The following is a 26450-nucleotide window of genomic DNA, read 5'->3' as shown; positions in this document are numbered from 1 at the left end:
ATGGTGCAAGCAACGCACACGGTAGTGAATGGAAAGAGCTCGTGCTCTCCTAAAGGCGTGTGTGAGCTCCTCTGGCAGCCAAATACTACCTTCTGTTACAGTGTTCAAAGTGGCTCACCAAGATATTTTTTGTGAATGGGTGCATGGTGGCGACGAACTACCGATGTGGCTTCAATGGGCTTTTTTCTTCTCCTCCCTCTTTTCTCTCTCTTCTCCTAGGAAATGTCGCACGTGTGCGGCGTCGCGGCGATCGTCCTCCACACTCAATTATGTGTGTGTATCTGGAAAATATGAGGAGACAAGGAATTCTTGTCTTTTATTAGTGGAAAAAAATGGAATGAGAGTCGCCACCTAGTATTATGGTCACTAGAAACCTTAACTGGTCTCAGAGATCGGGTACGGAGACTAGTTGTGTAAAGGGAAGGTATAAACACCCCAAATACGCCCTACCTAAGGTAAGTTGCATTGTTTTATTGTCTAATAAAAACTAAGGTCTTGTCGTGTTTTCTAATTTTTGGTCTGTCTACGGTTTAAGAAAAGTTCTCCTTGATAAGAAGATCCTTATCTTATCGGGTAAAACCTAACCGTCCTAAAGTCAATAAAAAAAACTACATTTTCCATATCGGGAGTACGCTTTACGTATAAATTCGTAATCCCTGATATTCAAAGAAAACAAAATAATTTTTTTTTGGAATTTTTGGAATTTTGGCTAAGTTCTCGTGACTTTAATAAACTGGTTATTAAAGGCAAAATGCTTGCTAAAACATATATATATATATATATATATATATATATATTTGAAGTTTTCTTTGTTGTATGAAAATATGGTGTAATTTGTTTTGAGAGACTTGGCCGTATGCATGAAAACAAAAATATTTTTTTAAAGTTTTGACGAAAATTGGATATTTTAATACCGCATTTGTATTTTTATGATATAAAAATACAAATCAATATTAAGCAAAATTTAGTAAAAAAATACGCGGAGAAATCACAAATTTTTCTTAAAATATATATATATTTTTTATTTTTTTTTGGACTGGGCCGGACCCGGCCCACTCATTTTGGGCTGGGCCGGACAGTGAACAGTGGAGCACTCTCCACTGTTCACATGCAGCGTGAACAGTGGAGGAGGGAACCGAAGAAGACGAAGTGGAGGAGGAAGAAGAAGAAGGAAGAGGGGCGGACTTGCGGTGCTACTGGCGGTTGCTGATCGGAGAATGGCTTGGACGGTGGTCGGTCCTTCTTCTTCTTTTCTATGTTTTTTTTGTTTCTGCTCTGTTCTTCCTCTCGTTCCCTGTTTTATTCCTTCTCCCTCTCTCTAGTCATTCTTCTGTTTCTGCGGTAGCAACTGTTGTTGCTCACGGTGCTGGTGGTGACGGTGGTGGCCGAATGTGGCTGCAGATGGTGGTTCCAGGCAGCGGTTTCTCCTTCTTTCTCCTCTGTTTCTGCTTTTCCTCCGTCTCTCTCTGTTTGTGCTTTTTCTTCTGTTTCTCACGGGGCAGAGGCTGTCACCAATGACGGGGAGGACGGTGGCAGCTGGCGGTGGCTCTGGGGTGGCACTGGTGGCGGTGGCAAACTGGGGAGAGCTGAGGGTGGTCGATGGTTTTTTTCTCTGTGTTTTCCTCGCTCCCTGTTTCTGTTCTCCTGTTGCTCTCGCTTCTTCTTCTATTTCTAATGGTGGCTGCTGTTGTTGGCGGAGTGATGATGGTTCTTTTCTGCGATGGCGGTTCTGTCGATGGTGGTTGGGAGGAACGATGGAGGCGCTGGTGGAGGTGCAACGGTGGCTCTTCTCCTCCCTCTTCTGTCGTGCTCTTTCACTCTCCTTTCTCCCTTCTCTTCCTTTTTCTTCTGTTTTGCCCGAGCTCCTCTCCTCTCAAACAAACTCCCTCAATCTGTTTTTTGTTCTTCCCTCCTTCTCCAAAATTTTGCCCCCCTGGTTTCCTTTTTTTCCTTTTTCTCCACCCCCCCTCTTCCCTCTCTGTCACTGCCCTGTATTTATAGGTAGTCGAGGAGAGGTTCACCATACCCTGTACAAGCACAGGGCATGGTGGTCGGGGCATGGGTCTTCTGCTTTTCGTCATGGTGGGGGGCATGGGTCTCCTGTTTCTCCATTAATGAGGGTATGGGTTGTGTAAGTAGTTAGGCAAGTGGGGAGGTAGTGAAGGAGAGGGTGAGCGGGAAAAACATTTCAAAAAATGTTCTTCTCCTCTGTCTCTGCATTTGTATGGGAGAAGGAGAACAGTGCCGTTCAAAATGGCACTGTTTCAGTGTTTTTTTTTTAAGAAAAGAAAATATGTAATTTAGAAGAACCCAAAAATGAGTTATGACAGTTGCCCCCCTCTTTACAATACTTACGGAGCAAAAACCTCATTAATGTTTTGCGTAGTAATCTTTCTAAAGAAAACAAAAGGAAATAAAATGATCTGATTTATCTTGGGCAACCTGCCTACACACACTCACACTGGTCTATTTTCAGGGACGACTAGCCCACACACTCACACTGGTCTATTTTCACGGGCGACCTGCCCAAGTACTCAAAGTGGTCTATTTTCAGGGGCGACCAACCCACACACTCACACTTACCCTGGTCTATTTTCATGGGCGACCTGCCCAAGTAGAAAAAGGAAGAGGTCTCATTGAAATGGGTGACCTACCCAGGTGAAGGAATGGTCTCATTGTAATGGGTGACCAACCTAGATAAAAACATGGAGAATTGGTCAAATTGTAATGGGTGACCTACCTAGAATTGGGAAAAAGGAAGAGTGGTCGTGTTGTAATGGGTGACCTACCCAAGTGGAGGAATGACCTCATTGTAATGGGTGACCTACCTAGATAAAAAAAACATGGAGAATGGTCGTGTTGTAATAGGTGACCTACCCAGGTGGAGGAATGGTCTTATTGTAATGGGTGACCTACCCAAAAATAGAAAAAAGAAAGAGTGGTCGTGTTGTAATGGGTGACCTACCCAGGTGGAGGAATGGTCTCATTGTAATGGGTGACCTACCCAGATAAAAAAACATGGAGAATGGTCGATTTGTAATGGGTGACCTACCCAAAAATGGAAAAAAGAAAGAGTGGCCGTGTTGTAATGGGTGACCTATCCAGGTGGAGGAATGGTCTCATTGTAATGGGTGACCTACCCAGATAAAAAAACATGGAGAATGGTCGAGTTTTAATGGGTGACCTACCCAAGAAATGGGAAAAGGAAAGAGTGGTCGTGTTGTAATGGGTGACCTACCTAAATGGAAGAATGACCTCATTGTAATGGGTGACCTAACCAGATAAAAAAAACATGAAGAATGGTCGAGTTGTAATGGGTGACTTACCCAAAAATGGAAAAAAAAATGAAGAAGTGGTCGTGTTGTAATGGGTGACCTACCCAGGTGGAGGAATGGTCTCATTGTAATGGGTGACCTACCCAGATAAAAAAAACATGGAGAATGTTCGAGTTGTAATGGGTGACCTACCCAAAAATGGAAGAAAAAAAAAGAAGAGTGGTCGTGTTGTAATGGGTGACCTACCCAGGTGGAGGAATGGTCTCATTGTAATGGGTGACCTACCTAGATAAAAAAAACATGGAGAATTGGTCGTGTTGTAATGGGTGACTTACCCCGAAAAAGTTGGTCTCATTGTAATGGGTGACCTACCCAAGGAAAAAGGAAAGAGTGAGGGCTCAAAGGCGCACTCGAAAGGAGGTAGGGTTAGAAAATGCACTACCTGAGATGGTGGCTCAAATGCGCAGTCGGAAGGAGGTAAGGTTAGAAAATGCACTACCTAAGAGATGGTGGCTCAAAGGCGCACTCGAAAGGAGGTAGGGTTAGAAAACGCACTACCTAAGAGATGGTGGCTCAAAGGCGCACCGGAAGGAGGTAGGGTTAGAAAACGCACTACCTAAAAAGTGAGGGCTCAAAGGCGCACTCGAAATGAGGTAGGGTTAGAAAACGCACTACCTGAGAAATTATGGCTCAAAGGCGCACTCAAAAAAGAAGGTATGAGGGCTCAAAGGCGCACTAAAAAAAAAAGAGGCAGGGTTAGAAAACGCACTACCTAAAAAGTATGATGAATGATTAACAATTTGCTGAAATATTGAAAATAATGTATTATGATTGATATGCATGTATACCTACCTGAGAAATATAGGTCCCTATTTCTTCATGGTGTCTTTTTTTTCTCAAAAGTTGGAGTGTTGGTTGTTGTAACCCATTTTTGGGTCCCCACAAAATATATATAAAAATATGTATATAGCCAAAGGAGGTTAAGAAAAAATAACAGAAGGCAGAAGCGCTCAGAAAATGGTTGGAAAATCGATCAATAAGGTTAAAAATACAAAGATTGGATTTTTGACAGTATGTTCTTGAAGGAGGAGAGCCCTGTTGAGAAGGAAAATTTGAAATTTGAGGAGAAAAGCCCAAATTTGGATGTTTATGGACTTAATTTGATTTTTAAATGAATTTATAGGGGATTTGATTGCAAGAAAAATTGATTTTTAAGTCAATTTGGGCTTTAATTAGAAGAAATTTAAGTTCTGGGGCCAAAATATATTTTTTAGGAATTTATTAGGTCAAATCAGGGGCCTAATTGCATAAATATTGAAGTTTAAGGGCCAATTAGGGACTTAATTGAGAAAATCCGAAACCAGGGACCAAATTGGAAGAGGCGCGTAAATGGAGGGGCTGGAATTAATTGATTCAGGGGCCTAATTGAAGAAATTAGAAGTTTTTTGATCAATTAAGGGCTCAATTGCATAAATCAGAGACCAAGGACTAAAGTGAAAAACGCGGCCAACAAGAGGGATGGAGACCGAAATTGGCAGGGATGCAATTGAAGAAAGAAAAGATGATTGAGGGCTGATTTGAAATTTGGCGCGTTTTGGCGCCACATTTAAATGAAACGGCGCGTTTTCTCCAAAACGACGCCGTTTCATACATTCAAAAAAAAAAAAAAAAAAAAAAGGGAAAGAGCAGAACGGTGTCGTTTTGAACGACACTGTTCATCTTCTTCCACCGATCACGCAGCGGGGAAGAAGGAAGAAAGGTTGCTTTTTTTTGAATTTTTGCCGGCCACTCTCGCCTGGAGCCCACCGACCGGACACAATGGCCGACCACCCACCGCGCACCTGCCAGAAAACCGAGGGGGAGGGGGGCCGAGCCTTGGCAGTCGCGCCCCATGGCCGACCGGCCGGTTGCTCCCCATGCTCCACAGTACAAACCCACTCACTTGGCCCTATAAATAACAGCCAACACAGCAGCAATGGGGGAGGGAGAGAAAAAAAAAGAGAAGAGAACAGAGGGGAGGAGCAAGGAAAAAACGAAAAAACAGAGGAGAGAGAGGGGAAGAGATAGAACGAAGGAGAGGAAGAGAGGAGAACGAAAAAAAACAGCGAAGAGTAACGGGAAGAGAGGAAGGACCAACCCGAAAACAAAAGAAACCGAGAAAACAAAGAGAAAGGGAGGAACGGAGAGAATGAACCAAACCGTCGGAAACAGCCGCAGCGCCGCCGGGAGTCGCTGTCCGTGAACAAGTCGCCGCCACCAGCTTCCGCCACAGCACCGCCAGAAACGCAGGAAGCCACCGCCACCCCGCGCCAGGTAACTCTTCTCCCTCCCCTGTTCTGTTATTCCTTTATTTCCTTCTCTGCATGCAGAACGAATAGCGTTCTGCATGCAGGGGTGGGGGGAAATTAATTCCCCCCGCCCGTTTTGAGTTTGGGCCAGGCGGGTCCTGGCCCAGCCCTGTCTTCTGGGCCGGGTCTGGCCCAGAAGAGAATATTTTTATTTTGGGCCGAGATCGGCCCAATCCATTTTGGGCCAAAATCGGCCCAGCAATTTTGGGCTGAGTCCGGCCCAGTCGGTTGGGCCGGACCAGCCCAGCCCATTTAATATTATATATTATATTATATATATATTATATTTTGTATTATTTATATATATATATATATATATGTATATGTATATATATGAAAAAATTATAAACATTATGCAAAAATTATAGAAAAATATATGTGATTTTGTTGTAATTTTATTACTGTATTTTGATTAATATTGGTTGGTATTTTATACTGTAAAAATACAAATCCGGTATTAACATACCCGGTTTTCATCAAAACATCAAAGATTTTCAAAATAAAAAATGTCTTTTGCTTTCAAAAATTTTCTAAAATATCTTTGAGAATATTGTTGATTTTTCTGCATTTGCTTTATCAAAGTAGATTAATATTTGGTTGTATTTTTATACCGCAAGGATACAAACCCAGTATTAAAAATACCCGATTTGCGTCAAAACGTACAAAATACATATTTAAAAAATGTTTTGTTTTAAAATACGGCCTAGTCTCTCCAATATATATATATATAAATATTATAACATCATATTTTCACACAACAAAGAAAATTTCAAAAACAATATATGTATTAACATGCATTTCGGCTTTAATAACCAGTTTATTAAAGCCATGAGAACTAGGCCAATATTTCAAAAATTCTAAAAAAATCTTTTTGTCTTCTTTTAGATTTGGGATTACGAATTTATACATAAAACGTATTCCTGATATTAAAAATATGGTTTTTTTACATAGATATTAGAACGGTTAGGTTTTACCCGATAAGATAAGGACCTCCTTATTGAGGAGGACTTTTCTTGAACCATAGACGGACCAACATACATAGACATTAGAACGGTTAGGTTTTTACCCGATAAGATAAGGACTTCCTTATTGAGGAGGACTTTTCTTAAACCGTAGACGGACCAACAACTAGGAAACACAACGAGACCTTGAATTTTATCAGACAAATAAACAATGCAGCTTACCTTAGGTAGGGCGTATTTGGGGTGCTAATACCTTCCCTTTACGCAACCAGTCCCCGTGCCCGATCTCTGAGACCAGTTAGGGTTCCTAGTGACCAAAATACTAGGTGGCGACTCCCACACCATTTTTCACTACTAAGAGACAACGAATTCCTTGTCTCCTCACATTGACCAGATATATATCCCCCATATCACACATTCGAGGGTGGACGATCGCCGCGACGTCGCTCACGTGCGACAGAATGGCGACTCCACTGGGGACCTTGTGGACTAAGCTTTGTTTTTGTCTGATTTGTTTTTGTTTTCGTGTGTTTATTGTTAATATACCTTTCCTTTTGTTACTTTCTTATACGCTTTAAATATTTTTACACATATTGTTCATGCATTTGTATAGAACTGTCTCATACATCTTATAGAACTGTCACATGCATCACATACTTTGATTTTTGAGAAACACACACAAGCTTTAAGCTAGGAGGGGGATTAGCGATCTGCCCTATGACTATTGGTCAGGGTTCAGATGCGTGAAACACCCAACTCATATCTGAGTGCCTGCTTGGTAATGGTGGGTATACTTACCTTAACTGTTCCTTGCAACGCCCCCATACTGTCTTTACGAAGAACGTCACTGGGCAGATATGAGACCATTTTAAAGACCAAATAGAAAACCTACCCATTCTCACCTAATAAATAGAACTTGTCCTTAGGATATCTATCTTACGTTCATCTTCATCATGATTAATAATGTTAAAATCATCAATCCAGGTTTTTGAGCCGAAATCATGACTAAGTACCTATCTTTCCAAGAGTTTGGACAAGAATCTGAGTTGACTCAAGTAGCTGAAGGAAAATGCCCAAGAATCGATGCTAGTAGGTTGCCTGGCATTACCAAGATAAATCACATGGTAAATGACTTGGGGAAGTTAGTGTCTATTATGGAATATATTGATGAGACTATTTTTGAAAGGCGATACGGGAGAATTGCACAACTAATGAGGTTACCCGTACAAGCAGCAGCAATCAAAGCCCTACTGAATTTTTGGGATCCTAGTTATCGGAGTTTTACCTTTGGGAACATTGATATGACACCGACTTTAGAGGAATATGAAAGGATTCTAGATTTTCCAAACAACAGTCACAGGATCTATCTAAGGCGAAGATTTGAAGACACCGCTTCGGAGGTAGTCAGTTTATTAGGCTTGGGAAAGATCAGTCAATGTAGAGTCGCCGATGGGGGGTTCAAATGGAAGGTCATAGAAGCCCGAATGAAGAAAAATGCTGAGGAAGGCAAGTTAGGAGAGGAACGATACAGGTTGGTGGCCTTCGCCATTTTTGGGCTAGTATTGTTCCCTTCAGAAATCGGAGTCATCAGTTTGGAAGCAGCAAGTGTCTTCATCGAATACGAGCGTGACCAGATCAATCCTTCATCAGCTATTTTGGGAGAAACCATGTTATCACTCAATCACTGCAGAATGCATGGAAAAGGAGCCATGAGATGTTGCACCCCTATGTTGTATTTATGGATTATCAGTCATATCGAAACACCAAGGGACATTTTTAACAACTTTTGGTGGTTTGACCTACGACCATTAAAGGTTACCATGGATGAGACTTGGAAGAATTGGGATGAGAAAGCATGGATAGATAAGTATGCAGCATTGCCAAGGAGCAACTTCAAATGGAAAGCACCATGGATGAACAATGCCATCTGCACAATGAGTTGTGGAAATAAGATATGGGTTCCTTTGATTGGTATAACCGGGTACATCAGTTACGCGCCCGCCCTAGTAACAAGACAGTTGGGTGGAATGCAGTACGCGCCAAGAACTCTGGGTTTAGCTGATTTCATCGGTTTATTCAAGCACCAACCCTTCCTCGAAGAGATGGAGCTTATCCGACAGGATTGGGAAAGACCCCTGATGGTAAAAAGGGAAGAAGGGAGCACATTTGAAACATCATTCAGCCAGAATTATGTAGTTTGGAGGAATGAAGAGCTTTTTGAAGAAAGGGGTTTCTCCATACCAAAACATCCAGAATCCGCAATAGAACAACCAAAAAGGAAAAGGACTGATATTGAGGAAGAGCTGAGAAAGCAGCTAGAACAATGTAGAATTGATCTCAGCAAGAGCAAAGGGCAGCTGCGACTGTTGGAAAATCAATTAGAGGAAGAAAACACGATGAGGGTTTACTTGAACCAGCAGTTGGAAAAACAAGATAAACAATTGACATCTTTAAAGGAATGGCAGAAAAGGGTCGAGGTAGCGGAAGAAATAGCAAAAGGGGTCCAGGCTGAGCTAAAGAAACGAATGACCGAATATGATGAGCTGGCTAAGAAGAATGGGCTCGCAGAAAAAGAGTTGGCAAAGGTTAAAAGATCAACAAAAGGCAAGATGAATGTTGACAAAGAGGTGATGGATTCCTTGAAGAAGGGAAAGAGCATTCTTTCAAAGAAAATAGAAGTTGAAAAGGAGAAGAATCGGCTGGCCCAGCTCGACATAGAAGAGGAAAGAAGGATTAGAGCTCAATATATGGTGCAGCTTGAGGAAGAGAGAAGTGCAAGAAAGGCCGCCGAGTCTGATATGAGAGATTACCAGAAAAGAGCTGAGTCTTCGAAAGGAAGAATGATGACTTTACAATCTGAGATCGAGATACAAGTAGAAGAGTTGAGGGAGTTGAGAAGCCATTACTTCGAGATGGAGGAGGATCTCAGTAAGGCTAAGCAAGAGCATCACGAATGTCAAGGCTACATGGACAGCTTTACAGTCCAAATTAACTCCAAAATAGCCGAGCTGGATATCGAAAAGGAGGAACTGCAGAGGGTAAGGGATAAGTTGGCCCGGTCGGATGATATGGTTCGAGTGTTGGAAAGAAGTAATGAAGCCCTAGGAGCCAGCAACGAAGTGATAATTGCAGATAACACTGTGTTCCATGATAAGATAAGGCATATAACGAAGCAGGTCGAGCAAGCAGCCCGCTATGCGGAAAGGTTGCAACGACAAGCTACTCAAGTGGGAAATGATGCTTCAAAGTATCGAGAATATATGGCAGCCATCACCTGTTTTATTGGGGATTTAGCTAATAGAGGAAATGCCTTCTAAGGGTAGCAATGTATAATGCCCTGTTCTGTTATCAATGTATAAGCTTCTTCTATTTATAAGAAGGCATGACCTATCTTTCTTTCTAAATATGTTTTGGTAAGCTACTATGATAAAGAACTTGGCAAAACCCTCCTTTACAGTAATCGGGTCAACTCAGAAATCTTGCCTAAAGGATTACGAAAGTCATGAGTCGGCTCTAAAATATACATTGCATGAGCATCATTTTTTCATCACACATTTTGTTTTTAATTCATATGCATTCCAGATCGTGAAACATAGGTCCCACATCCAAAATCCACAACACCCGGTCCAGAGCGAGAATGGAGAACGAAGAAAGAGCTCACTTGGAGTCACATTATCAGACTGAGTTGGAGTCTGTAAAGAATGAAGTTTCTCGGCTAACCGACTTACTTGAGCAGCTTCTAAGGGCTAAGAATGGGGAGGGAACATCAGCACGACAGCTTGAAGGAGCGCCAGCAGTTCACATTCCTCAAGCATCTCAAAACCAGGGGGCAAACTCGGCCAATGAACAACAGTTTGTGCCTATTACTCCTATCTTACCACCTCATACTCCAGTCACTGTTGACTTAACAACGGAGGGAGTCCCGGATAATAGGTCTCCCAATTTGATAGACCAAGACAAGCTATTTGCTCTGGAAGAAAGATTAAGGGCAGTTGAGGGTAATGACTGGTTTGATCCTATGCGAGCAGCCGAAGTATGTTTGGTACCAAACATCGTGGTACCAAAAGATTTTCGCATACCAGAGTTCATTAAGTATACCGGTTTGGAATGCCCAAACACTCACCTTCGATCCTACTGCAACAAAATGGCGGAAGTAATCCGTGATGATAAAATGCTAATCTATTTCTTTCAAGATAGCCTAGCAGGATCCGCTTTAAGCTGGTACATGAGGTTAGACAGCATCAGGATCAAGAGCTGGAGAGACTTGGTGGAGGCTTTCCTCAAACAGTACAAATTTAACATGGAAATCGCTCCTGATCGAACAAGTCTAATGGCAATGGAGAAAAAGAACCAGGAGTCAGTAAGGGCTTATGCGCAAAGATGGAGGGATGAGGCAATGCATGTCCAACCCCCTTTGATAGAAACGGAGATGGTGAGCTTGTTTGCCAATACCTTCAAAGCACCTTATTATGAGCACCTGATGGGTAGCTCCTCTCAACATTTCTATGATGCGGTACGCATAGCTGAGAGGATAGAACAGGGGATCAAAGCTGGGCGAATAGCAATGCCAGTGGAAAAGAAGGGCTTTATTGGAAGAAAGAGAGAAGGCGATGTTAACAATCTGGAAGACGGGTATAAGGGCAAGAAAGTAGATTCCCACAATCCACAAGTACCTACCTCTCAATTCTCACGCATAAACTTTAACCAATCTTTTTCCCCTAATCGAACAAATAACCAATCAAACTACCAAAATCACTACCAAAGACCCCATACGAGATACCCTTCAGAACAACTGCCGCCGTTACCCATGCCTTTGAAAGACATGTATGCCAAACTATTGAGCATTGGGCACATAGCTCCTATCCCTACACTACCATTACAACCACCATTCCCAATTTGGTACAAGCCCGAGTTAACTTGTGAGTACCATGCGGGTAATCCTGGGCATGGGATTGAAACCTGTTACGCTTTCAAGAAAAGATTGATGGAGCTTATTAAGATAGGATGGGTATCCTTTGAAGACAAGCCCAATGTTAATTCAAACCCGTTGCCTAAACATGCCTCAAGTAGTAGTGGAATAGGCATGATCGAAGAGGGAAATCAATGCAAGGTGTTGAAGGTGTCCATGAAGAGGTTGTACGACATGTTGGTACAATCAGGATTTCTAAAGACAAAGGTGGAGAGCCATTTAGAGGGAGATGATTACTGTGAATACCATGGAAGAGAAGGACATCATATTGAGGATTGCATCGAGTTTTGCGAAAAGATGGCAAAAATGCTAAAAATGGGGGAGTTGAGGATTGAACCCGTAAGGAGCAGCGGAGAGGTGAGTATGATGGAAGGTCAGATGGAGATGACAGGAGTATGCAGGGTCCAACAAACAGCTAATGGTCCCCCAAGGCTAATCTTGGTTAAACCGTCCTACACAAAAGGGAATCACAATGCCATGCCTTATAATTATGGTTATGCCTCCAGCGTTCAAGCTCCTTTTCCTTTGTTCCAGACTGAGATAAGTGGGTTGACCAGGAGTGGTCGTTGCTTTACTTCCGAGGAGTTGAGGAAGGCAAAGGGCAAAGAAGTGGTAGATCTGGACCAAGCACTAGAAGTTAATAAGCCCGTAACGGAAGAGGAGTCGAATGAATTCCTGAAGTTGATCAAGCATAGTGAATATTGCATAGTAGATCAACTAAAGAAGACTCCAGCTAGGATCTCCCTTATGTCCTTGATACTCAGCTCTGAGCCGCATCGAAACGCCTTGCAAAAGGTATTGAATGAGGCATATGTACCCCAAGACATTGAACATAAAACCATGGAGCATCTAGTAGGGAGGATTCATGCAACTAATTACCTATACTTCACAGCAGATGAGCTCGATACTGAAGGTACCGGACATAACAAGCCCTTATACATTACGGTTAGGTGCAAGGACTGCCTCATAGGAAAAGTACTCATTGATAACGGCTCGGCCCTTAATGTGTTGCCAAAGCACATGTTGGAAGAAATGCCGATCGATGAATCCCATATAAGGCCAAGTACTATGATGGCCAGAGCGTATGATGGCTCCCCTAGGCCAATAATTGGGACTCTAGAAGTGGAGCTATATGTGGGACCACAAATGTTCCTAGTAACACTTCAAGTTATGGATATCCATCCTTCCTATAGTATGTTGTTAGGAAGACCTTGGATTCATGCAGCGGGGGGCAGTAGCTTCGTCATTGCACCAATGCCTGAAGTATATCATGAATGGGATGTTGGTAACTGTCAAGGCTGAGGAGACAGTATCCATGATAAAGAATGTGGCTGTGCCTTTTATCGAAGCGAATGATTGCAAGGGTAACAATATCCATGCCTTTGAGATTGTGAACACCGACTGGGTGCCGGAGAATACAGTGCTAAGAAGGCCAAGGATCTCAGAAGCAGCAAGGATGGCAAGTCTATGCCTTTTGAACCGCGGGATCCCAGTTCAGTATAACTTTATTATCAGGATACCAGAAGGGGTTAATCTGGCAAGGATGAAAAGTGCTGCTCAAAGATTTGGGTTAGGATACCAACCTAACCAAGAAGATTATCGGTGGGCTGCTGGTCGGAGAAGGGCAAGAAGGATGGCTAGAATTAAAGGAAGAGAGCCTGATGAAGAAAAGCTAGAAATCCCTCCCCTTAGCGTGTCATTCTCAAAAGCTGCATACATAATGCAACATGATAAAGAAGCTGAAAGCCTCGATCAAGAGCTGTCAAACCTGAGCATAAATACCTTGGGGGAAAACAAGGTGGAAGGAGATGACATGAAGACAGTAGCAAGAAAGGGAGATGAAGCACTCCCACAACTGACGGTCTACACCATAGAAGAAGTCTCCGCCAAGACCTTTGTGCGCAAGTTGGCTCAAGACGAGAAGTTTCAGAATTGGGTGACCCAAGAAGCTCCAGTGGTTTTCAAAATGTAAACCAATTTTGTTTGTCTTAACATGCTTTTGTCATTGCTTTGTTTGGTTTTCATTTATTTTCGCTAGTCGACAATCAAGGCTCAATTGTCGGTTAGATTTTATGTTTGTCATGGAGCCCACTTTTTCTTTAAATAAATTGTGAGATCATGCACTTTCCACAAATTGCTTTCTTTTTTATGCATTTACACCAAACACTTCCCGCTTTCAGGAATCCTGAAAGCGGATCTCCAACAACATCACATATATTTAGCATCAAGAATAAATGGCCAAACTTGAACGAGCATGTGATAGCTATGGAAGAAGAAGAATGGGATGAAAGCAATATTAGTGAATTCACCAGGCTAGTAGAACAACAGGAACAGACTTGGAAGCCTATCGCCGAGGAACTCGAAACCATCAATGTGGGTAGTGATCAGCTCAAGAAAGAGTTGAAAATAGGTACCTTAGTTACTTCTGAACAAAGGACAAAAATGATCGCCCTGTTACAAGAATATGCAGATGTCTTTGCTTGGTCTTATGAAGATATGCCCGGTTTGGACACAAATATTGTAGTACACAAGATACCGTTGGAAGAAGGCTGTAAGCCAATCAAGCAGAAGCTGAGGAGGGCCCACCCGGATGTCTGGATCAAGGTCAAGGCAGAACTCGAGAAGCAATGGGATGCTGGTTTTCTAGAAGTAGTTAGGTATCCACAATGGGTATCTAACATTGTTATGGTGCCTAAGAAGGAAGGGAAGATTAGAGTATGCGTGGATTTTCGGAATTTGAATAAAGCTAGCCCCAAGGATGATTTTCCTTTACCACACATAGATGTTTTAGTGGACAATGCAGCCCGGAGTTCCACATATTCCTTTATGGATGGTTTTTCGGGATACAACCAGATAAAAATGGCTCCGGAGGATAAGACGAAAACAACTTTTGTCACACCGTGGGGGACATTCTGCTATAAGGTCATGCCATTTGGATTGAAGAATGCAGGAGCAACCTATCAAAGAGCAATGGTGACTTTGTTCCACGACATGATGCACAAGGAAATTGAGGTGTATGTAGACGACATGATTGCCAAGTCTAAAAGAGGAGAGGATCATGTTGAAGTTTTGAGGAAGTTGTTTGAGAGATTGAGGAAGTATGAACTAAGGCTCAATCCTGCCAAATGTTCATTTGGAGTTAAATCGGGTAAGCTGTTAGGATTTGTGGTAAGTGATAGAGGTATAGAGGTGGATCCAGATAAAGTAAGGGCCATCCAAGCTATGTCATCCCCTAAGACGGAGAAGGAAGTAAGAGGATTCTTGGGAAGGATAAACTACATTGCTCGGTTCATAGCTCAGTTAACAACGACGTGTGAACCAATATTCCGACTACTAAGGAAAAAGAATCCTGGAACCTGGAATGAGGAGTGTGAGGAGGCATTCAATAAAATCAAGCATTATTTGCAAAATCCACCTTTACTGGTCCCTCCGGTATCGGGAAAACCTCTAGTATTGTATCTAACAGTGACTGAAGCAGCTATGGGATGTGTATTGGGTCAGCATGATGAAACCGGAAGGAAGGAAAGAGCTATTTATTACTTAAGTAAGAAATTCACTGAATGTGAGTCTAGATACACGGAGATAGAAAGGCTTTGTTGTACGTTGGTGTGGGCAGCAAAGAGGTTGCGGCATTATATGTTATACTATACCACTTGGTTGATTTCAAAAGTGGATCCTCTGAGGTACATTTGTAACAAGCCATTTCTCTCAAGTCGAATTGCAAGGTGGCAAGTTCTATTAGCAGAATATGACATAGTATACATGACAAGGAAAGCTGTAAAAGGAAGTGCAATCGCGGACCATCTGGCCGATAATGCTGTTGAAGATTACGAACCTTTGGATTTTGACTTCCCTGATGAAGATATATTGTCAATAGAGAAAGAAGAAGAGAAGACAGATTGGTGGACGATGTTTTTTGACGGTGCAGTGAATGTATATGGTAACGGGGCCGGTGCGGTAATAATCTCTCCAGATAAGAAACAGTATCCAGTTTCGGTTAAACTACATTTCGAGTGCACCAACAACACAGCTGAGTATGAAGCTTGTATCCTCGGGTTAGAAGCGGCATTAGAGTTGAAGATAAAGAAGTTAGATGTATATGGAGATTCAATGTTGATTATCTGTCAGGTTAAAGGGGAATGGCAGACTAAGGAGGAAAAGTTAAGGCCGTACCAAGAATACCTATCCACGCTAGCAAAGGAATTTGAAGAAATTAGATTCACCCATCTGGGAAGGGAGGGGAATCATTTTGCGGATGCTTTGGCCACACTAGCTGCTATGACTACCATTGATCTCAAGTGCAAAGTACAACCGGTACACATTGACATTAGAAATGACCCAGCTCATTGTTGCTTAGTTGAAGGAGAGATAGACGGACAGCCTTGGTATTATGATATCAAGAACCTTGTGCAAAATCAGGAATATCCGATGGGAGCTTCCAAAACGGATAAGAAAACCTTGAGAAGGTTGGCTATAGACTTCTATTTAGATGGAGAGATTTTGTACAAAAGATCATTTGATGGAACCCTGCTAAGGTGTTTGAATGAGGCAGATGCTAGAAAGGCATTGCGGGAGGTCCATGAGGGGATTTGCTCAACCCATGCTAGCGGACATATGATAGCAAGGAAAATCCAAAGGGCTGGTTATTTTTGGATGACACTAGAGAAAGACTGTATCGACTATGTCAGGAAATGTCATAAATGTCAAGTTTACAGTGACAAGGTCAATATGCCACCAGCTCCTCTATTTAATCTGATATCTCCTTGGCCATTTGCAATGTGGGGAATCGACGTGATCGGACCTGTTAACCCAAAAGCTAGCAACGGTCATAGATTCATCCTTGTGGCTATTGACTACTTCACCAAATGGGTGGAAGCTAATTCGTATGCCCATGTAACACAGAAGGTAGTGAAGAGGTTCATAGAAAAGGATTTGATTTGTCGATATGGTCCTCCGGAAAAGATAGTGACAGATAATGCACAGAATTTCAATGGCAAAATAATAGTGGAGCTGTGTACTAAATGGAAAATCAAGCATTCGAATTCCTCACCATACCGACCAAAAATGAATGGCGCAGTAGAAGCCGCCAACAAGAACATCAAGAAGATTATTCAGAAAATGGTAGTCACATACAGAGATTGGCATGAGATGTTGTCATTCGCTCTTCACGCATACCGCACTACAGTTAGGACCTCGACGGGAACAACTCCATATTCGTTGGTGTACGGTATGGAAGCAGTGATGCCTTTGGAAGTAGAAATCCCGTCGTTAAGAGTATTGATGGACTCCGAATTAGAAGAGGCCGAGTGGGCCAAAGTGAGATATGAGCAACTGAACCTGATCAGTGAAAAGAGGATGGCTGCAATATGTCATCACCAACTGTACCAGAAACGAATGGCCAAGGCATATGATAAGAAGGTTAGACCGCGGTTATTTCAAGAAGGGGATCTAGTATTGAAGAAAATATTGTCACTACCTGGAGACGATCAAAGCAAATGGGCACCGAATTACGAAGGTCCTTACATAGTTAAGAAGGCATTCTCAGGAGGAGCACTGAAGTTGGCTAGAATGGATGGAGAAGACCTAGCTCGACCTGTGAATTCTGACTCTGTAAAAAGATATTATGCTTGATGTAGGCTCCTAAATCAATAAAGCAAAGTTTGGCCATTGACTTCTTTCTCTTTTGCATTGATCTCACAACAGTCATTTTTGCATGAATCCCAACAGTGCATGTCTTGTGTTATCTCATTTAAAAAAGTTTAGCATCGGCTGAACGAATTTCTTCTCTCTATAAAAGCCTAGACTAGAATCACACCCCTACACTGGGGGCAATAAGAGATATTTTCATGTACGAAAGCCTATAAATTTTAAAAAACCAAGCTAAAACATTTGACAAAAGCATGACAAAGAGGCAATGACAAGTCATACATTTTGAAAAAAGACTATTTGAAGAAAGTCAGAGATTTCTTCTCCAAGAATATGATCGGAGGCAACACGAGAGAGGAATCCAGCATACGACTTCAAAAGCAAGCTCATGTTAAGAGGGAGTCTCATGAACTCGAAGAAGATGATGGGGCCTATGTTTCAAAACCAGGTACGAATGCATGCATGGCATCTAATCATAAATCATTGCATATATGTTTTTTTTTGGGATCGTTACAGGAGGAGATCTTAATACATTCCAACAAAATTGAAGACGAAGAAAAAAATCATTGAGTTGGTTCTAAAACAACAAGAAGAGAAAATAATAATGGTCAAACCCTGCCATCAGGAAGAGCGACATCGAGCAAGCGGTAAAAGGGAATCGCCAGAGGGGACTCCAGGTTAACCGATTTACAAGATGGATTTTTTGGTTTTTGATTAAAGGAGATCGCCGGAAGGGATCTCATTATTTCAGCTTCGAATAAAAGGGAATCGCCAGATGGGATTCCAAGTTGTCTTAGATCGCAAGAGGGGATCTTGTATTTCGATATTGGTCAAAGAAGGTCGCCAGAAGGGACCTCGCGTATCGCTTTGAATAAAAGGAATCGCCAGATGGGATTCCAAGTTAAAGGAGATCGCCAGAAGGGATCTCGTGTTTCGCTATTTGAAGGTCGCCAGATGGGACCTCGTATTACCTGTTTGAAAAAAAAAAAAAGAGGAATCGCCAGATGGGATTCCAAGTTGATTAAAGGAGATCGCCAGAAGGGATCTCGTGTTTCATTATTTGGAGGTCGCCAGATGGGACTTCGTTTTTCATGAATAAAAGGAATCGCCAGATGGGATTCCAAGTCGATGGAGATCGCCAGAAGGGATCTCGTGTTTCGCTATTTGGAGGTCGCCAGATGGGACCTCGTATTACCTGTTGGAAAAAAAGAGGAATCGCCAGATGGGATTCCAAGTTGATTGAAGGAGATCGCCAGAAGGGATCTCGTGTTTCATTATTTGGAGGTCGCCAGATGGGACCTCGTTTTTCATGAATAAAAGGAATCGCCAGATGGGATTCCAAGTTGATTAAAGGAGATCGCCAGAAGGGATCTCATGTTTCACTATTTGGAGGTCGCCAGATGGGACCTCGGTTTTCATGAATAAAAGGAATCGCCAGATGGGATTCCAAGTTGATTTAAGGAGATCGCCAGAAGGGATCTCGTGTTTCATTATTGGGAGGTCGCCAGATGGGACCTCGTTTTTCATTGAATAAAAGGAATCGCCAGATGGGATTCCAAGTTGACTAAAGGAGATCGCCAGAAGGGATCTCGTATTTCGCTATTTGGAGGTCGTCAGAAGGGACCTCATATTTCAACATTGGTTACAAGGAATCGCCAGATGGGATTCTAAGATTTTTTGTTGAAGGAGATCGTTAGAAGGGATCTCGTATTTCAATATTGGTTAAAAGGGAATTGCCAGACGGGATTCCAAGTTGAGTAAGCAATAATTATAGATTTTGGTTTAGAGAGATCACCAGAAGGGATCTCAAGATGATAAATTTTGATCATAGTTTTTGAAGTTAAGGAGGATTGCTGTAAAAGACAAGTTTCAGGTCAATCAAGCTTCAACAAGATCAGTTTTGGGAGTTCCGTTTAGGGTTTATCTTTATAAAACTTACTGCGCAAAACCTCTGCTCCGTAAGCATTATAAAGAGGGGGCATCTGTTGTAACCCATTTTTGGGTCCCCACAAAATATATATAAAAATATGTATATAGCAAAAGGAGGTTAAGAAAAAATAACAGAAGGCAGAAGCGCTCAGAAAATGGTTGGAAAATCGATCAATAAGGTTAAAAATACAAAGATTGGATTTTTGACAGTATGTTCTTGAAGGAGGAGAGCCCTGTTGAGAAGGAAAATTTGAAATTTGAGGAGAAAAGCCCAAATTTGGATGTTTATGGACTTAATTTGATTTTTAAATGAATTTATAGGGGATTTGATTGCAAGAAAAATTGATTTTTAAGTCAATTTGGGCTTTAATTAGAAGAAATTTAAGTTCTGGGGCCAAAATATATTTTTTAGGAATTTATTAGGTCAAATCAGGGGCCTAATTGCATAAATATTGAAGTTTAAGGGCCAATTAGGGACTTAATTGAGAAAATCCGAAACCAGGGACCAAATTGGAAGAGGCGCGTAAATGGAGGGGCTGGAATTAATTGATTCAGGGGCCTAATTGAAGAAATTAGAAGTTTTTTGATCAATTAAGGGCTCAATTGCATAAATCAGAGACCAAGGACTAAAGTGAAAAACGCGGCCAACAAGAGGGATGGAGACCGAAATTGGCAGGGATGCAATTGAAGAAAGAAAAGATGATTGAGGGCTGATTTGAAATTTGGCGCGTTTTGGCGCCACATTTAAATGAAACGGCGCGTTTTCTCCAAAACGACGCCGTTTCATACATTCAAAAAAAAAAAAAAAAAAAAAGGGAAAGAGCAGAACGGTGTCGTTTTGAACGACACTGTTCATCTTCTTCCACCGATCACGCAGCGGGGAAGAAGGAAGAAAGGTTGCTTTTTTTTGAATTTTTGCCGGCCACTCTCGCCTGGAGCCCACCGACCGGACACAATGGCCGACCACCCACCGCGCACCTGCCAGAAAACCGAGGGGGAGGGGGGCCGAGCCTTGGCAGTCGCGCCCCATGGCCGACCGGCCGGTTGCTCCCCATGCTCCACAGTACAAACCCACTCACTTGGCCCTATAAATAACAGCCAACACAGCAGCAATGGGGGAGGGAGAGAAAAAAAAAGAGAAGAGAACAGAGGGGAGGAGCAAGGAAAAAACGAAAAAACAGAGGAGAGAGAGGGGAAGAGATAGAACGAAGGAGAGAGAAGGAAGAGAGGAGAACGAAAAAAAACAGCGAAGAGTAACGGGAAGAGAGGAAGGACCAACCCGAAAACAAAAGAAACCGAGAAAACAAAGAGAAAGGGAGGAACGGAGAGAATGAACCAAACCGTCGGAAACAGCCGCAGCGCCGCCGGGAGTCGCTGTCCGTGAACAAGTCGCCGCCACCAGCTTCCGCCACAGCACCGCCAGAAACGCAGGAAGCCACCGCCACCCCGCGCCAGGTAACTCTTCTCCCTCCCCTGTTCTGTTATTCCTTTATTTCCTTCTCTGCATGCAGAACGAATAGCGTTCTGCATGCAGGGGTGGGGGGAAATTAATTCCCCCCGCCCGTTTTGAGTTTGGGCCAGGCGGGTCCTGGCCCAGCCCTGTCTTCTGGGCCGGGTCTGGCCCAGAAGAGAATATTTTTATTTTGGGCCGAGATCGGCCCAATCCATTTTGGGCCAAAATCGGCCCAGCAATTTTGGGCTGAGTCCGGCCCAGTCGGTTGGGCCGGACCAGCCCAGCCCATTTAATATTATATATTATATTATATATATATTATATTTTGTATTATTTATATATATATATATATATATATATATATATATATATATATATATGTATATGTATATATATGAAAAAATTATAAACATTATGCAAAAATTATAGAAAAATATATGTGATTTTGTTGTAATTTTATTACTGTATTTTGATTAATATTGGTTGGTATTTTATACTGTAAAAATACAAATCCGGTATTAACATACCCGGTTTTCATCAAAACATCAAAGATTTTCAAAATAAAAAATGTCTTTTGCTTTCAAAAATTTTCTAAAATATCTTTGAGAATATTGTTGATTTTTCTGCATTTGCTTTATCAAAGTAGATTAATATTTGGTTGTATTTTTATACCGCAAGGATACAAACCCAGTATTAAAAATACCCGATTTGCGTCAAAACGTACAAAATACATATTTAAAAAATGTTTTGTTTTAAAATACGGCCTAGTCTCTCCAATATATATATATATAAATATTATAACATCATATTTTCACACAACAAAGAAAATTTCAAAAACAATATATGTATTAACATGCATTTCGGCTTTAATAACCAGTTTATTAAAGCCATGAGAACTAGGCCAATATTTCAAAAATTCTAAAAAAATCCTTTTGTCTTCTTTTAGATTTGGGATTACGAATTTATACATAAAACGTATTCCTGATATTAAAAATATGGTTTTTTTACATAGATATTAGAACGGTTAGGTTTTACCCGATAAGATAAGGACCTCCTTATTGAGGAGGACTTTTCTTGAACCATAGACGGACCAACATACATAGACATTAGAACGGTTAGGTTTTTACCCGATAAGATAAGGACTTCCTTATTGAGGAGGACTTTTCTTGAACCGTAGACGGACCAACAACTAGGAAACACAACGAGACCTTGAATTTTATCAGACAAATAAACAATGCAGCTTACCTTAGGTAGGGCGTATTTGGGGTGCTAATACCTTCCCTTTACGCAACCAGTCCCCGTGCCCGATCTCTGAGACCAGTTAGGGTTCCTAGTGACCAAAATACTAGGTGGCGACTCCCACACCATTTTTCACTACTAAGAGACAACGAATTCCTTGTCTCCTCACATTGACCAGATATATATCCCCCATATCACAAATTTAGAGATCTGTATTTTTATTTTGTTGAACATTGAGTTTAAGGGTAGATTGATATTTTTACTTTTTTTTTTTTTTTTGCATAGTGTAATGATTCAAGTACCATCAAAAGCAAAATTCAAATAACTTTTGTGTAGGGGCTTTTTTGAATTTTTCATTTCAAAAACACATTAAAATATATACATTACCCTTCAATGCAAAAATCTTATAGTTGTTGTCCGGGGGGTTCTTTTTTTTTTTTTTCTTTTTTTCTTGGATTTTTAGTTATTATCAAATTGGGTAAGGTCAATTTGATCTTTCAATAAATGCAAAAAAAAAAAAAAAAAACAAAAATGATGGTGCAAGCAACGCACACGGTAGTGAATGGAAAGAGCTCGTGCTCTCCTAAAGGCGTGTGTGAGCTCCTCTGGCAGCCAAATACTACCTTCTGTTACAGTGTTCAAAGTGGCTCACCAAGATATTTTTTGTGAATGGGTGCATGGTGGCGACGAACTACCGATGTGGCTTCAATGGGCTTTTTTCTTCTCCTCCCTCTTTTCTCTCTCTTCTCCTAGGAAATGTCGCACGTGTGCGGCGTCGCGGCGATCGTCCTCCACACTCAATTATGTGTGTGTATCTGGAAAATATGAGGAGACAAGGAATTCTTGTCTTTTATTAGTGGAAAAAAATGGAATGAGAGTCGCCACCTAGTATTATGGTCACTAGAAACCTTAACTGGTCTCAGAGATCGGGTACGGAGACTAGTTGTGTAAAGGGAAGGTATAAACACCCCAAATACGCCCTACCTAAGGTAAGTTGCATTGTTTTATTGTCTAATAAAAACTAAGGTCTTGTCGTGTTTTCTAATTTTTGGTCTGTCTACGGTTTAAGAAAAGTTCTCCTTGATAAGAAGATCCTTATCTTATCGGGTAAAACCTAACCGTCCTAAAGTCAATAAAAAAAACTACATTTTCCATATCGGGAGTACGCTTTACGTATAAATTCGTAATCCCTGATATTCAAAGAAAACAAAATAATTTTTTTTTGGAATTTTTGGAATTTTGGCTAAGTTCTCGTGACTTTAATAAACTGGTTATTAAAGGCAAAATGCTTGCTAAAACATATATATATATATATATATATATATATATATATTTGAAGTTTTCTTTGTTGTATGAAAATATGGTGTAATTTGTTTTGAGAGACTTGGCCGTATGCATGAAAACAAAAATATTTTTTTAAAGTTTTGACGAAAATTGGATATTTTAATACCGCATTTGTATTTTTATGATATAAAAATACAAATCAATATTAAGCAAAATTTAGTAAAAAAATACGCGGAGAAATCACAAATTTTTCTTAAAATATATATATATTTTTTATTTTTTTTTGGACTGGGCCGGACCCGGCCCACTCATTTTGGGCTGGGCCGGACAGTGAACAGTGGAGCACTCTCCACTGTTCACATGCAGCGTGAACAGTGGAGGAGGGAACCGAAGAAGACGAAGTGGAGGAGGAAGAAGAAGAAGGAAGAGGGGCGGACTTGCGGTGCTACTGGCGGTTGCTGATCGGAGAATGGCTTGGACGGTGGTCGGTCCTTCTTCTTCTTTTCTATGTTTTTTTTGTTTCTGCTCTGTTCTTCCTCTCGTTCCCTGTTTTATTCCTTCTCCCTCTCTCTAGTCATTCTTCTGTTTCTGCGGTAGCAACTGTTGTTGCTCACGGTGCTGGTGGTGACGGTGGTGGCCGAATGTGGCTGCAGATGGTGGTTCCAGGCAGCGGTTTCTCCTTCTTTCTCCTCTGTTTCTGCTTTTCCTCCGTCTCTCTCTGTTTGTGCTTTTTCTTCTGTTTCTCACGGGGCAGAGGCTGTCACCAATGACGGGGAGGACGGTGGCAGCTGGCGGTGGCTCTGGGGTGGCACTGGTGGCGGTGGCAAACTGGGGAGAGCTGAGGGTGGTCGATGGTTTTTTTCTCTGTGTTTTCCTCGCTCCCTGTTTCTGTTCTCCTGTTGCTCTCGCTTCTTCTTCTATTTCTAATGGTGGCTGCTGTTGTTGGCGGAGTGATGATGGTTCTTTTCTGCGATGGCGGTTCTGTCGATGGTGGTTGGGAGGAACGATGGAGGCGCTGGTGGAGGTGCAACGGTGGCTCTTCTCCTCCCTCTTCTGTCGTGCTCTTTCACTCTCCTTTCTCCCTTCTCTTCCTTTTTCTTCTGTTTTGCCCGAGCTCCTCTCCTCTCAAACAAACTCCCTCAATCTGTTTTTTGTTCTTCCCTCCTTCTCCAAAATTTTGCCCCCCTGGTTTCCTTTTTTTCCTTTTTCTCCACCCCCCCTCTTCCCTCTCTATCACTGCCCTGTATTTATAGGTAGTCGAGGAGAGGTTCACCATACCCTGTACAAGCACAGGGCATGGTGGTCGGGGCATGGGTCTTCTGCTTTTCGTCATGGTGGGGGGCATGGGTCTCCTGTTTCTCCATTAATGAGGGTATGGGTTGTGTAAGTAGTTAGGCAAGTGGGGAGGTAGTGAAGGAGAGGGTGAGCGGGAAAAACATTTCAAAAAATGTTCTTCTCCTCTGTCTCTGCATTTGTATGGGAGAAGGAGAACAGTGCCGTTCAAAATGGCACTGTTTCAGTGTTTTTTTTTTAAGAAAAGAAAATATGTAATTTAGAAGAACCCAAAAATGAGTTATGACAGTTGCCCCCCTCTTTACAATACTTACGGAGCAAAAACCTCATTAATGTTTTGCGTAGTAATCTTTCTAAAGAAAACAAAAGGAAATAAAATGATCTGATTTATCTTGGGCAACCTGCCTACACACACTCACACTGGTCTATTTTCAGGGACGACTAGCCCACACACTCACACTGGTCTATTTTCACGGGCGACCTGCCCAAGTACTCAAAGTGGTCTATTTTCAGGGGCGACCAACCCACACACTCACACTTACCCTGGTCTATTTTCATGGGCGACCTGCCCAAGTAGAAAAAGGAAGAGGTCTCATTGAAATGGGTGACCTACCCAGGTGAAGGAATGGTCTCATTGTAATGGGTGACCAACCTAGATAAAAACATGGAGAATTGGTCAAATTGTAATGGGTGACCTACCTAGAATTGGGAAAAAGGAAGAGTGGTCGTGTTGTAATGGGTGACCTACCCAAGTGGAGGAATGACCTCATTGTAATGGGTGACCTACCTAGATAAAAAAAACATGGAGAATGGTCGTGTTGTAATAGGTGACCTACCCAGGTGGAGGAATGGTCTTATTGTAATGGGTGACCTACCCAAAAATAGAAAAAAGAAAGAGTGGTCGTGTTGTAATGGGTGACCTACCCAGGTGGAGGAATGGTCTCATTGTAATGGGTGACCTACCCAGATAAAAAAACATGGAGAATGGTCGATTTGTAATGGGTGACCTACCCAAAAATGGAAAAAAGAAAGAGTGGCCGTGTTGTAATGGGTGACCTATCCAGGTGGAGGAATGGTCTCATTGTAATGGGTGACCTACCCAGATAAAAAAACATGGAGAATGGTCGAGTTTTAATGGGTGACCTACCCAAGAAATGGGAAAAGGAAAGAGTGGTCGTGTTGTAATGGGTGACCTACCTAAATGGTAGAATGACCTCATTGTAATGGGTGACCTAACCAGATAAAAAAAACATGAAGAATGGTCGAGTTGTAATGGGTGACTTACCCAAAAATGGAAAAAAAAATGAAGAAGTGGTCGTGTTGTAATGGGTGACCTACCCAGGTGGAGGAATGGTCTCATTGTAATGGGTGACCTACCCAGATAAAAAAAACATGGAGAATGTTCGAGTTGTAATGGGTGACCTACCCAAAAATGGAAGAAAAAAAAAGAAGAGTGGTCGTGTTGTAATGGGTGACCTACCCAGGTGGAGGAATGGTCTCATTGTAATGGGTGACCTACCTAGATAAAAAAAACATGGAGAATTGGTCGTGTTGTAATGGGTGACTTACCCCGAAAAAGTTGGTCTCATTGTAATGGGTGACCTACCCAAGGAAAAAGGAAAGAGTGAGGGCTCAAAGGCGCACTCGAAAGGAGGTAGGGTTAGAAAATGCACTACCTGAGATGGTGGCTCAAATGCGCAGTCGGAAGGAGGTAAGGTTAGAAAATGCACTACCTAAGAGATGGTGGCTCAAAGGCGCACTCGAAAGGAGGTAGGGTTAGAAAACGCACTACCTAAGAGATGGTGGCTCAAAGGCGCACCGGAAGGAGGTAGGGTTAGAAAACGCACTACCTAAAAAGTGAGGGCTCAAAGGCGCACTCGAAATGAGGTAGGGTTAGAAAACGCACTACCTGAGAAATTATGGCTCAAAGGCGCACTCAAAAAAGAAGGTATGAGGGCTCAAAGGCGCACTAAAAAAAAAAGAGGCAGGGTTAGAAAACGCACTACCTAAAAAGTATGATGAATGATTAACAATTTGCTGAAATATTGAAAA

The 26450-nt window shown here is 41.9% G+C and overlaps 1 protein-coding gene across 1 annotated transcript; it reads left to right on the top strand.

Annotated features, from left to right (window-relative positions):
- Nucleotides 1-10222: 10222 nt before the first annotated feature.
- Nucleotides 10223-17185, top strand: LOC127905332 (uncharacterized). Its single transcript, XM_052452947.1, is given in 5 exon segments — nt 10223-10576; nt 11126-11254; nt 11492-12781; nt 12783-13459; nt 13867-17185. Coding segments are annotated over 5 exon segments (5769 nt in total).
- Nucleotides 17186-26450: the final 9265 nt, after the last annotated feature.

Source organism: Populus trichocarpa, chromosome 5 (genome assembly GCF_000002775.5).
Source record: "Populus trichocarpa isolate Nisqually-1 chromosome 5, P.trichocarpa_v4.1, whole genome shotgun sequence".
In the NCBI taxonomy this organism is placed as follows: Eukaryota; Viridiplantae; Streptophyta; class Magnoliopsida; order Malpighiales; family Salicaceae; genus Populus; species Populus trichocarpa.
This window is presented reverse-complemented; position numbering and strand designations above follow the sequence as displayed.